This window comes from Capra hircus, chromosome 22 (genome assembly GCF_001704415.2).
Source record: "Capra hircus breed San Clemente chromosome 22, ASM170441v1, whole genome shotgun sequence".
NCBI lineage: Eukaryota > Metazoa > Chordata > Mammalia > Artiodactyla > Bovidae > Capra > Capra hircus.
In genome coordinates this window covers 51389913-51407790 of record NC_030829.1, presented here as the reverse complement: position 1 = coordinate 51407790, position 17878 = coordinate 51389913, and the positions used below count along the sequence as shown (strand labels likewise).

The 17878-nt window shown below is 52.9% G+C and overlaps 1 protein-coding gene across 5 annotated transcripts in view; it reads right to left on the bottom strand.

Annotated features, from left to right (window-relative positions):
- The window catches only part of PFKFB4 (6-phosphofructo-2-kinase/fructose-2,6-biphosphatase 4), a 39180-nt gene that overhangs the window by 16934 nt on the left and 4368 nt on the right, over positions 1–17878 (bottom strand). For 3 of the 5 annotated variants that reach the window (XM_018067018.1, XM_018067019.1, XM_005695991.3), the window contains exons 2-9: positions 12961–13077; positions 12710–12806; positions 6845–6911; positions 4499–4573; positions 4074–4130; positions 3280–3401; positions 1282–1489; positions 557–703 (exon numbers count right to left, since the gene is read on the bottom strand). In XM_018067018.1, coding sequence (XP_017922507.1) covers positions 557–703; positions 1282–1489; positions 3280–3401; positions 4074–4130; positions 4499–4573; positions 6845–6911; positions 12710–12806; positions 12961–13077 — 890 coding nt within the window. Of the gene's footprint in view, positions 1–556; positions 704–1281; positions 1490–3279; positions 3402–4073; positions 4131–4498; positions 4574–6844; positions 6912–12709; positions 12807–12960; positions 13078–13589; positions 13935–17878 lie in introns of those variants that run through there. The other 2 variants (XM_018067021.1, XM_018067020.1) reach the window with 2 other exon arrangements.

Sequence of the window (17878 nt, the reverse complement as noted above, 5' to 3'; positions counted from 1 at the left end):
GGACTCAAAATCCTGAAGTGAAGGGAAGCTGGAAGAGATGAACCTGACACATGGCATCATTTTTCCCTTGGAGGTTTTGTTGACTTGAAAGTGAAGTTAAAGGGATGAGAAGCCAGCTGATAGGCAAAATGGGTGAAGGTGTAAACCTCCAGTTATCAGATAAATAAGTCCTGTGAATGTAATGTACAGCACGGTGACTATAGTTAACAACATGCAGCATATATTTGAAAACTGCTAAGAGAGTATGTCTTGAAAGTTCTCATCACCAGAAATAGAAAGTTTGTAACTATGTGGTTGATGGATGTTAAATGAACTCACCGTGACAGTTATTTCACAACAGACACATACGTCATATCTTCACCATGTCCCTCTAGATAGTTACATGCAAAAGCAGGGAAGGAGGGAGGGACGAATCAAAATCATAATCAATGATGACATGTTAAACAAAAAATTCTTTCTGACCCTCAATACCGTCATTCTGACCCTCAATGTCGTCACCCTGGGTGAGCGCAACTGTGCCCAGACCTGGGCAGGGGAGGGAAGAGACGTCAATTACCGCATCAATCTCGTTGAGAACTTTCCACTGCTCGTAAGGCACCCCCAGGGCCTCGGCCGTCTGGATTGTCCTCTTCATCTGGCTTGTCCAGACCTTTAGGTCCTTGATGTTCTGATCCCTGATGAACTGGGCCAGACTCTTGGCAAACTGAAACACACCAGAAGCAAATTCAGATGGACAGGTTCTGGGCTGCCCTCAAAGAGTCCATGGGGCCCAGCCTCAGAGAAAACCCGTGTGGTAAAAAAATAAATAAATAAACAAAACACATGAACCAATTCTCAATGACACCCACTCCCACAAGGACGGTCCTTGTGCATTCTTCCCAGACCCTGAAGGTAGTTCCAGTTGAGGCTCATCAGGTCCCCTGCCAGTGCTGGCCCCCCCAAACCACGTGCCTAGGCTGGACCATCTTCCCAGCAAGGCTCTGATTTTTTCCCTGGACTGTGGCAGAGGATCACCTGCACTGCGGGCACTCAGCTCACTCCCACAGTGGCATGCCACTCCACGGAAGGCGCTCAGCTGGCGATAGCTATTATGGAAGCCAGAGATCCAGGCATGTGCCTGGTGACCTTCCCTATGTAATGGGAACATTCCAGACTGGACTGCACATTAGCTGGAGTCCCTCACCAACACATGAGCGTGCGCACGCGCGTGCACACACACACGTGCACACGCACACATGCACGCACGCACGCATACACACACGATAGACTGTGAACACTGACCTCCCTGCCCCGGGGGGACAGCCCTGGGTCCCCGCCGATCCGGCCCTTGAGGTTGAGCTCGCTCTCCCCATGCCGGCAGAGGTAGATGGAGCGGGGCGTCACGTGGATGTTCATGAGGTAATACACGATGCGGCTCTGGATGTGGTCGGCCACGCGGTTCACGACGTAGCTCTGCCCCACGTCCATGATCTTGATGTAGGACAGATCCCTTTCCAGAGAAGGCAAGAGAGGTGAGTGAGACCTGGGTCCTCCAGGGTACACCCTGCCCGCTCCAGAGCCTTTCCTCTGACCCTGCCAGATTTGAGACCACAACACGCTGGACCATGAGCTGGTGTGTGAGCGACAGGGGTGCGGTGGGAGCAACATGACACGCGTGACATACAGACAAACTCGGTGAGAGGTGCCCCACGCTCAGCATGCTCACGAGAGATGACAGCCAAAGAGAGGGGTCGGTCCTACCACATCCGGACTTTCAGCGCTGCTCTACGTCCCCGGGGCCCCTCTTGCCTACCTCTGAGCTCTCAGTGCACTGTCTGCAGGGCGAACAGGAGACAGTTTTTTCCATGATTGACCTGATGGTAATAGCTGGCAAACACACCTCCCTTCCAGTCTTCCAGGTCAGCCATCCATGGGCCTGACCTGGCCTTTCCTTCCCCCAGTGAACCCTCCCCCTAGAATCCAGCCCAGGTCATCTGTGTGTGCCCAGTGCCCGTGCCATCCCATGCCAGCCAGCTAGATGAGACAAACAGCACAGGAGGATGGTACTGCGGGCAGCAGCTGATAAGCCCAGCTCCGCCACATTCCCTGCTTTGGACCAGCGCAGCCCTGCAGCGTGGAGAGCAGGGCCACAAGGAACAACGCTGTGCTGGGGAGACCGGCAGAACCACAGAGGTGGGGCAGCAGCACCCAAACAGTGCCAGCCTCGTCGAGAAGATGCACAGCCAGCCCAGGGACTGTCCCGCAGACACCCCAGATACCATCTCTCCAACAGTCACTTGACTTCCTTGGTGTGGAATTAAAGATTCATACACAATTACAAGTGACCCAAGTACAAGTTCATACTCCAGCCTTTTTATTTAATGCTACATAAAGTATGGCCAAAGGAAAAGGAGCGACAGAGGATGAGATGGTTGGATGGCATCAGTGACTCAATGGACATGAACTTGAGCAAACTCCAGGAGATAGTGAAGGACAGGGAAGCCTGGTGTGCTGCAGTCCATGGGGTGGCAAAGAGTCAGAAAGGGCTTAGTGACTTAACAACAACAACATAACATACACTTTCCCATGTCTCTTTGGCACGATTTATAAGGACTGTGTAACACTTTAATCAGTTATTAACTTAATTACTTAGGTGTTAATTACTTAAGTGTCATTTGCTTCACCACCACCCCCACTTCTGAATAAGGAGTTGTTGGCAAACTATGGCCAGTTAGTCAAACTCAGCCTGGTTTTGCAAATTAAATTTTACTGGGACACAGTCATGCCCATTTCTTCACATGTGCCTTTAGTACTAGATGCCAGAGTTAAGAGACTGTATGCCTCCAAAGCCTAAAATACCTACCACCTGAGCCTTTACAGCAAGAGCCTGCCAATGGCTGGCTGCTGCCCCCATTCAGAACTCACTCCTGTGAAGCACTGGCCGCTGTCAGCTCCTCGTGGGTAGGACCTGGGCACCCTGTCCCCCTTCTCAAAACACAGACCACCCACCGCAAGAAGAGCAGGTACTATTTGCAAATGCCTCATGGGAAGACCCTCTGTACAGAAAACAGGCTTGATTTTATGATGGCATAGTAGAAAATTCTAACTTTCAGAGCTCCAGATAAAGCAGTTGCAGTTCTATGAGTCACCTCTGGGCCGCAACCTCCACCCCGAGGAGAGAAACAAAAAAGGGCAGAGCATCTCTGCCTACTGGGGTGGGCTCGGGGAGCCACGGGAGGCAGCCAGTGGACCAGACCCAGCCCCCACCACAGCCGAGGACACAGGGCTGCCCCGGCTCACCGGTCCAGGTCCTCGTCCAGAGTCTCATACGAGTTCTCATAGCACTCAATGCGCCTCATGAAGTCCTCCGCGGCCTCGTCGCTATCGCGGTTGATGTAGTCAGGGCTGCCCAGTTTCACTTGCTGCCGGAGCCAGGCACAGAGGACACATCAGCTCCAGAGACCAGGCAGTGGGGACCAAGGACAGCGCTGGGCAGGGGCTAGGGGAGGAGGCTGGAAGCCAGCCCCAGGGGCTGGTCCCATTAGGAAGAGGCCAGCGGCTCGCTGGGCCAAGCTCCCGCACCAGTGCTAACAGAGCATTCCTGGGCATCCTGAGATGGCAGTCCCTCATTTTGGTGGTACAGGGGGAGGTGAGGCCAGAGGGATAAGGGGCCCTGAAGCCCCTCCCCACCTGAACTATCTCCCCAGACACTGATGTTCATTTCTCAGATAAAAAGGGAATATGGGTGAGCAGTCAAATCTCTTTACCCTTCAAAACAGTAACACCCCCTCCTAACCCTCCCCCTCCCTCTAGGGGCTGAAGCTCGTCTCCTCCCATCCAGGGGAGGAGGAAGGGGAAGGAGAGGGAGGGGAAGAGAGGGGAAGAAAGAGGAATGCACAGCCCTCCAGACGAGTGGTACTCGGGGATCCAGGACCACCCAGCCCAGAGATCTCCTGCCTCCCCACCCCCCAACGCCCCCAACCGAGCTAAGGCTGGCCCAGGCATCAGCCCAACCTGCAGAGGGACCTCACTGGCACAGGCCGTCTCGGGTGTATTCCTGTCCCCTCCAAGGTCAGACGCACCACATCACTCACCACAATGTTGGCAGCTATGACCTCAGGATCCACACAGATGGACTCGACAAAAAAGGTCTGCAGCAAAGACCAGGGCGGGCAGGAGGGAAGGAACCAGAGACTCATTTAAGGCCCTGGGCCTGGCTCCCTGGAGCCCCCTACCCATTGAGGGCCATACTGACCAGCCAGGGCCCTGAGGCCCTCCTTCAGGGGAGAGGGCCTGAACAAGGGGCACGGAACCCCCAGCAGGTGCCACCCCATCCAGGACACACCCACCACGAATACCCCCCTTCCCCAGAAAGAAACCTCCAGGTGGAGAGAAAAGCATTATCGCAAATCTACTCAGGAGCCCACCTGCCTGCACATAGCAGGAGGCCAACAAATGGGCTCCAGGGGCCCTGAAGGTGCCACAGCCCAACCGAGGAGGTAAGCTGGGAGGGCCTCACCTTGTAGCCGTTCTGTTCCCCAAAATTAAAGATGGTGGCTCTCCGTTCTCGGGTGGTATTTGTTGCATCAAAAACCTAGGATCAAATTGGGGTTAACTCAGCCTCTGGCCCTGGAAAAGGTGGGAGGCCACCCGACAGCTGGAGCACAGGGGCTGGATTTCTCACTGAGACCAGCTGATGCCTGGCCATCCACCTGGCCAGTACCCTTCAGACCTGTAGTGGCTGGGCTGGCCCTCCGGCTCCTTGGCAAGTGCCCCAAGGGAGCTAGAAGGAGCGAGTGCCCATGCTCACAGCTGGAGAGCAGATGCTCAGCTCACGTCTGACCAACCAGACTTCCAGTGAAACTAGCTAAACCCGGAGAACTAAGCCCACATTTATTTCTATTCCATCCTGAGGCCCCAGTAAGATGGGAACAGGACAGGAGATGGGTGATGTCAGCATAATTTTTTTCTTTAAGACAGACACTTGGTGAGTGGCTCAGAGAAAAGCAAACACAAGCCCTTAGCAACCAGAGCACACCTGTTTTGCAGACCTGGGATAGTCAGGAACTGGGCACAGGCATCTCGGCAAAAAGAGACGCAGAGGAAAGGGGAGGATTGGCTCCACTGGAAGGGCAAGTGGACCCCTCCCTGCCTCCTCCAGGCAGGTTCTGAACTGCCTGGGGCCTGCCCAGCATCCTCACGTGCAGCCCACCCAAGCGGATTTTAGAGCACCACTTTTTATAAAGGGATATATATATCATTAGACCAGGGTCACTGAATGCTCCAGCAAAACCTCTAACATGGAAAATGAAGAACTGGGAATTCCTTGGTGGTCTACTGATCAGGACCCCATGCTTCCACTGAAGGCGGCACAAATTCCATCCCTGGTCAGGGAAGTAAGACCCCACAAGATGTATGGTGCAGGCAAAAAAAAAAAAAAGAAGACTGAATCAAACACGATAAAAGGAACTTTAAGGAATGAGGACAGGGCATAGCATAGAAAGAAATGTCAAAAACTTACAATTACTGTCTAAAGAGACGCAAAATGCCATATAGTAAGCACAAAACAAGAGCAGGCTTTGAAAAAACTGGAACACTCAGAAAATAAGGCATTTTAAGTTTGGACATTGTACCAAACTTCAGCCAAACACTTCTCAGATGCTACGGAAGTCTCCCTGAAAGTGGAGCAAGAGACAAAGAGGGAGTAAGGAGGAAAAAAGACCAAGTTAGGGCTTAGGTCTAACACACAGCCACCAGGAGTTCCAGAAAACGCATCTCAGAAAGTGGGAGACGGAGGTCTTGATGGTGAGACAGTGGTGGGGGTGGCTTAACAAGGTGAAATATATGACAATTTCTCTGACCTGCTGGAGAAGAGTTTCCTGATGAAAGCCCCCAGCCCAAGGACCCAGCATTGTGGAGACCACCGTTAGGCGCATCACTCTGAAGCCCCTAAAAGCTTCTCCAGAGAAAGGGCCTGAGAGGCCCCCAGCTACTCTAGGAGAAAAAAATCTTTTTTTTTTTATCTTAACTTTTTTTGGGCTGCACTGCACTGCTTAGTTCCCCGACCATGGATTGAACCAGTCTTAACCAGAGAGTGAAGAGTCTTAACCACTGGATCACCAGAGAATTCCCTAGGAAATACAACTTTTAAGGAGGATCAACAAATCAGAATGACAGCAGTCTTTGCCACAAAACAAGTCAGTAAACCAAGTAAAAGGAAGACATGGGGTCTAAGAGCCAGGCATTCGACTCAGGAGGGAAGAGAAGGAAATTCCCAGGGTGATGGCTATGCCGCAGACCTAGGGGGCAGCTGATCTAGATGGAGCTGGGGACAGAGCTCCAGGCTGCGTGCCTTCAAGAGGAAGAAGGAAGGAAAAATGGCAACGATGTTTGACAGCAGAGGGTTGGGGTGGGGCCCTTTCCTGAAGACACACTTGCTCAGCTTTGTGCATCTCACTGGAGGGGCCAACACATAGATGGAATTCCCTTACCCAGCATTCAGTTGATTTTGGAATGGCCACCAAATGCTGGGCAGGATGCCCTCCACACCGGGAGAAATCGCATTTGCTAGACTCGAGTAACCTGACACGCCTAACTTGTGGAGTAGCCAACCCTGTGAGTATTCAGAGGGAAGTCCTGCAGGGTCAAACACAACCACAAGCCCAGAGGGAAATTCTTGGCCCCCATCCAGCCTCTGGCTTCCTACTGCGGAGCAGCTTCAGGCTTCCTCCCCGAGGGCTGGCACCCAGCATGTCTAGGGCCGCACGTCCCCTGCCTTCCCCTCCAGATGCCTGGTAAGTAAAGGGGTAGAAGTAGGTGGGCTCCCACATGTCACTCCCAGATGCTGCCAGCGTGTTATACTTACCGCCACGTGTCCCCCCTCCTCACTAAGGAACCGCCGAACGTCTCGGAGAGCTGTCAGAGCACACTGCCTTCAGAAAAGAACACATCGTTCAGCCAAGAACCTGCTGGCTGCTGCAGGGCAGTAGGTCAGGGAAACATGCTATGCCAACCAGGAGAGGGGGCAGCCCCTGGGCCCCTTCTCTCTTCTCAAGGTTCCTCTTTCCTCGGGAAGATGGCCAGTATTTGGTAACTCTGCTCCTGTAGGTGGAAGGCTATGTGCTCCTGGCCATCAGGAATACTTTTTTTTACAGACCAGGGATCAAACCTGGGTTCTGTGCATTGAAAGGTGGATTCTTAGCCACTGGACCACCAGGGAAGTCCAGGAACACTTTTTGAAGTATCATGTTTCTGTACTTTCTTCTTTCATCTCATCAGATACAAATCCAGGCTACCATTTTGCCATCTTCAGGACTTCTAAGTGTCCTACATTTCTCCTGATTATCAACATAAACACTTTGAAAACCAGATACTTCCTTGTGTGTGTGTTGGGCAGGGAAGCTGGCAGTGGGAGAACAGAGACAGTATCGCCGGCCTCCAGTTTAAAAGGCAGGATTAAGCTTCAGGTTCAATTTTCCTTCCTAGAAGGGAAATGTGGCCCAAGGAAGCCACCTGCCGTATCACCAAACAAAGGATGTTGCAGGGATTAAGGCTCAGCCGCTGCAGCCGCCCCAAAAAGTGCACCTTGAGGGGGACTCAGGAAGGAAAAGAACAGGACACTGGACCCAGATAGCTGACATGCATATCAAAAGGGTAACTTCAACGAGCCCAGGCTCTTGGCTCTTTCCATTCAAAGAAAAGCTCTAGGTTCCTTAACTTGAGACGTCTGTGTTCTTTAATTAACAGACTTTCTTGATACTCCTATATGTCCTGGAACCTTCCTTACTTCTGCGAGCAGTCCCTCAGAGCTATCTGAGAGGCTGTCTTGCACGCTCAAGTCCTCAGTTTGTTTGGCTATGCTGTGCAGCCTGTGAGATTTACTTCCCCGACCAGGGACTGAACCTGAGCCCTGGTAGTGAGCGTGCAGAGTCCTAACCACTGGACTGCCAGGGAATTCCCAGGTCCTCAGCGTTGCTCACCGAATAAAACATAACTCTCAAATTTTAAGTTGTGCATTTCTTTCAGTGGACCGAGAACTCCCCAAATGACCCCTTCTGGAGGAGGGCGCTGTGTCTCTGCCTCCTGGACCCCCCACGTCCACAGAGGCTCCGGAAGGTAAAACCCTCACCACGGCTGACCGCTGACTACACTGTCTGTCCTCAGAACACCGCAGCCTTTTTGTTCATTGCTGCAAAGTGGATTGCCACATACAAGGATCTTTCTAACTTTATCCATTTCTCCTACAAGGTCCAAAGATAGATAAATCACTTTGACCTTTTATCTATGCAGTGGAGCAGAATGTGCCGCCCCAAAATAAATCTCTTTGGCAGAAGGATTATTTCAGGCTGATTATTTTTAAGAAACTGCAGACGCAGGAGAAGCTCAGAAAACACGAGTCAGTTATCCTTTTTTTACATGTCTATGCATGGCTGAGTCCCTTTGGGGTTCATCTGAAACTATCACAACACTGTATGTTAATTGTCTATATCCCAATACAAAATAAAAAGTTAAAAAGAACAGCTTACTCTTTTTTTCTTTTTCTTTTAAGGGCTTTCATAGTGGCTCAGACGAAAAAGAATCTGCCTAAAACGCAGGCGACCTAGGTTCAATCCCTGGGTCAGGAAGATCCCTTTTTTAAGAGACATTTACAAATATAAAGGAAACCTCCATCTGTAAGGGTGTCTCCCTTGCAGAACCAGGAGGCGGGAGATGACCTTATCTCTCTGGAAACTCTTTATCAAAGCTAAAGGCATAGCTTGATTGATTTGTTTAGGCAGCGCCATGTAGCTTGTAAAACCTTAGTTCCCTGATGGATCAGGGATCGATTTGGCCCCGACGATGGTCCCACAGTGGTCCTGTGGTCAGAAGCTTAACCACTGGACCACCAGGGAATTCCCTGAAGAAGGCATAGATTTAAATCTGAGTAACAACCTTACCTTGTTCAGTGAGCTGTTCCTGGTAACCTCCCCTGACTCCTCACCCTCAATGTCTTCCCTTCTCTTTAGCCAAAGATGGTTTTTAAGGTGAAGGCTTCCCTGAAGGCATAGATTTCAATCTGCATAAAAACTTTACCCTAATTCACTGGGCCTTTTCTGATAATGTCCTCTGACTCCTTACCCCCCAGCATCTTCTTTTCTCTTTAGCTGAAGATGGTATTTAAGGTGAGGGCTTCTTAGGCCTCTTCCACGTATGCAGGAGATATAGGTGCTATTAAACATTTTTTCTGTCTTGTTAATCTGTGTCATTGTCAATTTAATTACTAGACCAGCCAAAGAACCTAGAAGGCAAGAAGGAAACATTTTTCCTCCCAAACACTATTACCTATACTTTTTCTGATGTAAGTATAAAATCAGATTTCCTGTTCGATCTTGGAATTTTGTGTGTAAACTCCGACTGCACCAATACACTGACTGTGCAGAGTGCCCAAGCGTGGCGGCAGAGGCTGACCAGAATGTTGGGGTCACGAGGAAACTGGGGGCAGAACTGAGTCCAGGTCGCTGGAAGGAGCTCTGTTCTCATGCTGCCTTGCGGCCTTTCTGTGTCCTCATATATCCTTCACCCACTAAATTCTGGGACCAGACCCTCCTGCCCACCTGCCTACCAAGCCTCACATGTGTCCTAGTCTAACAAATCATTTCTCTCACTCTGCCCTTCACAGAATTCTTTCCGTGCTGAGACATAGAGACATAAAGAACCGGAGCTCCTTGAAGCCCCTGAGACACATTTCTGCAGTCTCAGCATGGCTAGGGCCATTTCTTGCCACCCACATGCAGAGCCCCATGTCCGGGCTATGATCTCTGGAGGCTCCTCTGGCTGAGGCTACATCTGGTAGGAGGGATCAAGGGGCCCAGGTGGAGATGCAGGGGGGAACAGCCTGGGAGCCCCTGTGGGTGTGAGTGTGGATGGGCACACATGTGCATGGGTGGGTATGTGACGGGTGAGGCATTGGTGAGCACCTGTGAGCATTCCTGAGGGGTGCAGTTGTGCACGTGCAGAGGGGGTCTCTGTGGTATGATAAATATATCTGGTCTCTGTCGTATGATAAATATATCTGGTCTCTGTCCGGGGTTCTTGGCAGAGCTCCTAAAACCCTTGGAACTCCCTAAGTGACAGGAGTGATTTTTGTCATTCACAAGCAGCCTCTTCCAATCACATCTGAGTTGGTGCTAATGAAATGATTCAGGGTGGGGCCCCTAGACAGCCTCAGCATGGAGCTGGTCACAGAAAGTGATGAGGAACCTTTAGTCCTAACCACCACCCTCCAGGAAAGGAGGTGGGTGCCGGAGATGAACTGAATGAGGAGAGTCAAAGCACTTCCAGGTTGAAAAGATGAGGTGCTGATAGGGTGTGACGGTGCTGGGCCCTGAGACTCGTTACTGGTGTGTGAAGTGGGGTCAATTTTGAGGGACTGAGCCCCTAGCTTGTGGGAACTGACTGATGCTAATGCTGTTTAGAGAGGGTCAGAATTGAACGGAACTGGTGGACACGTCAGTGTCAGAACATCCCGGTGTCCCTAAGTCCATGTGTAGTGTGTGACTGAAAAGGTAGAATTTAAAAAAATAGAAAAGGTATAGTTATGATTAAATGTATTCACATGCACATGGGGTATGTCTGTGCACACACCAGTGTGCACGATTATAGGTTTTTATATGTCCAAACATGCACACAGAGGATATGCACGTGCATGAACACTTACGTATACGTTGTACACAAGGTGTGTGCACACACCTTCCTGCATATGTGACTCTGTGCATGTATGAGTGTGCTTGGCGTGTATTTAAGCACATACCGACATGTAGATAAAGAGAAAGCACATGTACGCACGCACATGGCTGCGCTTGCCCTCCTCTAGACCTTCCACTGTGCCCAGCGTCAGGCTCGGACCTCCACGCTGTATAGTTCCAGGAACCTCAACAATGTGTACAAACCTGTGTCTCTGGGAAATGTAGGCTTCTCTTCCTAGGTTTGCCATTTTTAAAAAGTCTGGTCCTTCTATTTTGCCAATTATCCGTGGGACATCTGGGGCTGGTTAATGGGAAATGGGGCCCTGGTGCAGGGGCCAGACCTAGGCTTTGGAAACACAAGGGAGAGTTCCTAGGAAGAGCCAGAGGGTGTGCCTACAGAGACGCACGTGCAAACCTGCCCCCAGCTTCTACTGCTAGGACCTCTGTTCCCACTGGGGGATCTCGGACTAATTCCCTAACCTCTTCTGAGTCTGGGTTTCGCCATGAGAATTAATCCCAATTGCTACTTTCAATAGGCAGTCTGAGCAGAATGCCCAACAAGCTCTGGGAATGCACTAGCTTCCTTATTCTCCCCTACAAACACTTTGGATTCAGACAGGCCTGGCTTTAACTCAAACCCTGAGTGATCCCAGACAGTACCACTACTTCTGACCTCAGCCTCAGCATCTGGGGGAGGGAGGCACCACAACCCACTATAGGGAAGATCAAAGCAGCTAATGAGTGCCCACAGCTTGAGATGGGTATAGAATTTGCACTTGATGCAACCTTTGATCTACGAATTGGGTAATGTGAATTGGGAATGATGGACAGGACAGTTGATAGTGAAACAGGGGCTTAGACCTAATTCTGGGCTCTGTGAAGTTACTTGGTATTTTGTATGAGACCCCCGGAGCCTCGATTTCCTCATATGTAAAATGGGCGGTGGGGGGGGGGTGGCAATGGGCATCACACACCCAGCACACCATAGGTTCAAGTATCAGTCCCCTCCTTTTTGTCATTATCACCAGAGGCCCCACCCTCGAGTCTTACTCCCAATTTGGCCCCAGAGGCCTGAGTGTCAGGCTCCCCTTCCCTTCTTGGTGCAGCAACTGCCAGGTTCATTGACCCAAGAGCAGAGAACCTGATTGGCCAAGCCCCATGAAGGGGAACTCCTGCCCCCTGGTGGCCAGAGAGGGAGCAGGCAAACGGCAGCAACAGTGGGTGGCTTCTGGCCTAGCATTCCAGTGACCCACTAGAGCTGGGCCAGCCTCTGCTCAAAGCCCTCCCACAGTGGCTGGGCCCAGAGAAAGGGCAGGACGCTTCCTGACCCCTCAGCTGACACCTGCCGAGAAGGGCACAGCACGGCAACTCAGACCACAGCTGGTGCTCAGTTAATCTGCAGAAAGCACTCAGTCCATGGCTGAATGGAGGAGGGGAGTGGGTATCATACACAACGTTGCATCCTGTCACCCAGCAACATCGAGACAACTGCCAGGGAAAGCTGAGGCCTCCTGTCACATGCCAAGGAACATGTAGCAAACATCCTCCCTGTATCAGCAGGGGCTTACCCTGGGGCTAGGGAGGAAAGGTCCCGGGTCTGAACTTTCTGTCTGTAAAAGAAGGTGTCAGGAAGTGATGCCAGGCCCACTCTGCCCCACCTTTGAGGCTGGAATCTCTGCTTCACTTTGAGCTCCCCTCCCTACCAGAGCCCACCCTGAGTATAGCCTCTATGCAGACCTGCCCTGGCTAAGACCCTACTACCTCCCTGAAGCTCCCTCCCAGAGATGGCAGGGCAGGGCAGGGCAGGGCAGCCACCAGTGGTCACATATCCTTTCCTTCTGTTCCCAAGCCCATCATATCTCCACCCCCACCACAGCCTGAGATGCCAAGAAACAAGCTCACAGCCCACGGGGAAGGGCAAGGCCCGGGCTCAGGGAACAGCCTGGTCATCACTAGCAACTGGGCTCCAGGGCCTTCTCCATAAACACGCATAGACACACACTCACTTCCTGATTTTCAGGCCCTCTTCGTTGTCTGGAAGGAAAAACTCAAAAGATTTGTAGGTCTTGACCATGTCCCGGCGATACTGGCCCACGTTGAACTCTGGGGGAAAGGAGAGGCTCCGTTATCACACAACAGCATCCCTTCTGAACACCCAACCTTGACCCACCCCTCTGGCCCCGCTGCAGTCCAGCCTTCTTGCTCCTCCCCAACAGAGACCCCAAGCCCCACTTGGGAAGCCGAGGCCAAGTCTCACCCCGAGTGGGCACGCCAATCCAGTTCAGGTAGCGAGTCAGCTTCTTGGAGATGTAGGTCTTGCCCCTGGCAGGCAGCCCCACCATGACAATGAGCGTTGGACAGTTGGTCATGCAAACTGAAAGGCAAGGAACACGGTGTCCCATGAGGCCTGGACCCCTCCCAGGGCACCCCTGCCTCTCTGCCCAGGGTTCCTCTGCCTCAGGGCACAGGACTGGCCTCCGATGTGTCTTTCCAGGCTCCTGGCAGCAGAGAGCTTCCTGAGGAGCCCCAGACTCTGGGGTGGGTGCTGGGGTCTCTAACCAAGGCTGGCATGCACCATTCCCCGGGCCTTTCAGACACCATGGGATCTCACCAGACCTTACCCTGCCCTGCACCACCAGATACAAAGCTGGAGCTGCCACAGGCCTGGTGAAACACCACGGGGGAATTTCCCTAGCAGGCAGGACAGAGCCGATACCAGTCTGTCATCCAGGAACCCGCACCCCCACCCCAAGAGTCATTCAGCATTCCTGCTGGCACAGCATCACTGCTTCCGCATCCCGGGGTGGGGCGGGGGTGTGGGGGGGTGGATTTCTCATCTACAAAGCCCAGAAGCTGCTTCTGCAGTGAGTGCTTCCTTCAAGGTACCTGCATCCCACCTGGTGCGCTCTCTCCCTCAACCCAACCCAGTCTGCTCACTACAACCCGTCACTCGGCGGGGAAGCAGCCTTGCAGTGTCTGAGTCATCTGGGATCCCAAGGTCTGGCAGAGTTGGGTGCTCAAAACCTGTGGGCAGGGAGGGAGAGGGAGGCACCTCAAAATCCACCAGGGTGAGGGCCACAAGGGGCTGAGACCAGACACAGGCCAATACCCACAAGGGTGGTCTGGCCGAGAGCCACCCACCGCCATTCCACGTGCCATGCACGAGGCCAGTGGGGCAGAAAGGAGGTGCTGAGGCTGGAGGCAGGGAAGAGTCTGGACCCAGCCCCCCAAGCCCCGGCCACTACGACGGACACCAAGGCAGCAGAAGTGCCAACCTCGCACGACCCAGCTCAGTTTTCAGCGTGGTCTTGCCTCTGGAAGCCTCCCTTTCATCGTCCTCAGGGCCTGGGCCAGGTGAAACCACAGCAGACAGACACATGGACAGATGTGGAGACCTGTCGCTGCCCCTTCTTTGCCCACACGCTCTGCAAGTGCTGGGCCCCACCCTTCAACTTGTCTCCCCGGCTGGAGCCAGAGTGCAGAGCCCCCACTGGTAGCCCTGCCTGGTGGTCAGAGTCAGGCAGGCCTGAGTTCCTAACTCTGACACTTACTGTCAACTCTGAGCCTCTGAGTGTGTGTGTGTGCGTGCGTGCGTGCTTAGTTGCTCAGTTGTGTCAGACTCTTTGTGACCCCATGGACTGTAGCCCGCCAGGCTCCTCTGTCCATGGGATTCTCCAGGCAAGAATACTGGAGTGGGTTGCCATGCCCTCCTCCAGGGAATCTTCCCGATCCAGGGATCGAACCCGTGTCTCTGATGTCTCCTGCATTGGCAGGTGAGTTCTTTAACACTAGCAGCACTTGGGAAGCCCGAGCCTCAGTATCGTCATCTGTAAAACGGGATGATAATCCCTCAGCAAGGTCTAGCATTCTCCCCAGGTAAGAGCCGGAACACTTCCAGGAAACTGTGTCCTGTGCCCGGCCTTGGCAGCCTGCCTGGCTAGGGAACAACATGGACCTCAAGACTGCCCTTGGGACTGGGGGTGAGAAGGCATCTGTTTGTCTCCAGACAGGCCCTGAAGAGAAGTAAAGAGCCCTGCTTGCCAGCAGGAAGCACTCAGCTGCTCCTATGCAATACCTTTGGGCCAATGGGACCCAAACTGAGTCCCAGGAGTGAGGGGGAGGGGACCCTGCTGACGGTGAGCAAGAGTGAGGAAACTTGCAGAAAAGCCTCAGCATTGGCTAAGGCGAGAGAAAAACAAGTTAGGCAAGGCCCTGCATCCTGAGGGCCAGCCCAGTGCTGCTGGAGCCTGGGCTGTTTGCACAATTCCTACCCGGCTGACTCCCAAGCAACTGGAGGGCAATACCGTCAGCTACTCACTGCGGGGTAGGGGGAACCTGCACCCACCCTGGTCCCTCTGATGACCAAGGAGCCAGGAGGCTGAGACAAGCGTGGTGCTGGCCAGTGACCACCATTTGGTGGTGTCTCCATGGGGGCAGCCTCAAGTCCCTGGAGGGGGTTCCAGAACTGAGTGCTGACCAGTACCTGCTCCCACTGCCTTGGGCTGGGCTGGGGAAGGGAGAGTTCTTTAAATAAAACAAACTGGCATTACGGCCCCATTCGGAGGGGACCGAAAGTCATCTGGCCTACCCCTTCCCATGGCTCCGTGAGGGGCTCTCCCATGACCTCAGGGCTGGGGTTCCGCATCCCCTCTTCACAGCTTCCATCTCCCCAGGGACGTCCCTGGCCTCCTCACATACATTTGGCGACAGCGTTCCTCCCCATGTCCCCTGGCCACCTACACAGCCATGGTGGGCAGGCAGGACAGCAGGTCAGGGCAGGCAGGACAGCAGGTCAGCAGAACCATAAGCTACCCATCATCTCTGTTCCTCAAGATAAGATCCCAAGTAAACACTCAAAAAGAAAAAGCAGAGTCCAAGTGTGTTCACAAGAGCTCTGCTTGCAACAGCAGAGCGCCAGGGACGTCCGAGCAGTGGAGAAAGTGCAAACTGAGGCCCCCACGGAGGGGACACACTTGAACCGAGGGCAGGCGCCCAGGATAGCAGGTGCTTGCTGCTGGAGCTCAGCTCCAGGCCCTCAGGCCCTCGACGCTGAGCAGGGCATGTGCGGAAGGAAATCTGAAAATATGCAAGTCAGCTTTTCTCGCAAGTTCCTATAGATTATCTGTAAACGTACTTAAGGCCACCAGCCAGCCCAAGGAGCCAGGAAGCTGAGACAAGTGTGGTGCTTGTGACTACCACCTGGTGACATCTGCAGGGGGCAGCCTCAAGTCCCTGGAGGGGGTTCTAGAACTGAGTCCTGACCTGTATCTGCTTCCACTGCCTTGAGCCGGGCTAGGGAGGGAGAGTTCTTTAAAACCAAGGAAATTGGCATCAAGGTCCTGTTCGGAGGGAACCGAAAGTCATCTGGCCTTCTGTCCGGGCACACATCAGTTGTGCCCTTACCCAGGAAGTCTTGCACACTTTTGGCTAAGAAAAGCTATCAAATACTGCCCTTTTTGTCATGTTCCCCGAAGCCCGTCTCCATCTCCTACCCCATCTGCCCCCAGAGCTCCTCCAGGTCAATGAGCAGAAAGGTAACAGCTTTTAGGCCTTCCGTGTAGCTTTGGATTTATGAAAAGGAGGCAGAATTGCTAGCGGAGAGTGGGCGGAGGCAGGGACATCCTCCTGCCAACCAGCCTCTGGTGCCCTGAGGAGCTGGACTAGACCCCAGGGACAACCCACTGCACAGCACATCCTCTTCTCTACAAAGCCCTGTGATGGAGTCAGCTTCCACCGACCCCAACCTCAGGTTCCCACCTGTCCTTGTGGTCCTCCAACCTAGTTAGGAGCCCACCAAGCAGAGGGTAAAATGCTGCATGAAACCTAAGATGCCGTCTCCATGCTCATTCACCGCTTACTCCCTCTTTGCTATGAACCCCGGGACCCTAGCCTGGGGCCCAAACCCCCATAACCATCTGCAGGTCTCATCTTTGGCCTCTTGGGTGCCACCGCCTCCTCCAGGAAGGCCTCCTGTGCCGAGTCAGCTCACAGTCCCACAACACTGCAACACCCTGAGGCAGTGCCAGGTGGCGAGCCCCTGTGCTCAGGCCAGAGCCACATTTTAGTTGCACACGCAGAGCTGGAAAAATACAGGCCTGACCCAGGGGCCATGAGACCTGGCAAGTTCCCTCCCACGGGGCCTCAGCTCCTTTGCCACCTGAAAGGGGGTTGGCACGGAGCTGTTCACGGATGCTTCATTCCCTGAGGGTGAGGAATGGAGAAGCAAAGAAAGAAGGGTGGTGACAAGATACTAAAGTAACTGCTATCACTTATCAAGCACTTATCAAGAGGCTCACAGGGCAAGGCTGTTGACTGTCTCAGTCCCAGAGATAAGGAAGCTGAGCCCTGCAGGGTCAGCTCTGTGCCCAAGGTCACCCAGCTGAGCCACGACACAGTCTGAGTGCTCTTGCCTCCAAAGTCCACCTTCTCACTCCTTTCCCTTTATGAAACAGAAGAGGGCACCCACCAACTCAGGGCAACACAGACTGACTCGAAGCACAAGAGAAAGGGGCCTTGGCCCTCCACACCACCAGAAAAGTCTGGAAGGAGGGTTGGCTAGGGTGAAGCCATGGTCCCTTAGGACTGAATGTTGACTGGAAAGCCATGGCCCCAGAGCTAAAGGCAGGATCACAGTTTCAGCACCCCATCAGGACCGACATCAAAATCAGAGCCAGGACCCCCCAGAATGTCTGATCAAAGCCCCAGCCATGGCCACCCCTACCAGGACCAATAATGTACTAAGAGATATATACACTCCTCCTCCAGGTGGTGTCACATCCTGGCCAAGGCCAAGGCCCTCAGGCCAGCCTGAAAGCAAAACAAGCACCAAGTACTCTCTCTTCTGTCATTCCCAAGCAGAGGTCAGGAGGTAAGGATAGCCCAGCATGTAACACCATCTCCCAACCTCCATTTCCCAGTAGGTATCAGGACCTGGACTAGATGTTCTCTGAGGACCCTGCCAAGTTGCAAATTCATTACAATGTTTCAGCAACTCCTAAAATAAATCTCTGTTTTTCCTGGTAATAAAGAAAGAAGTTGCAGACTCATTTAAGGACAAGCAGGCAATCAGTGAAATGGAATAAACACCTAGGACCCTAGGGAGGGAAGTGAGCCCCTTAACAATTCTATGATTTTCCAGCATATCTTCTAGATGTTTCCACCCTCCAGTTTTACCA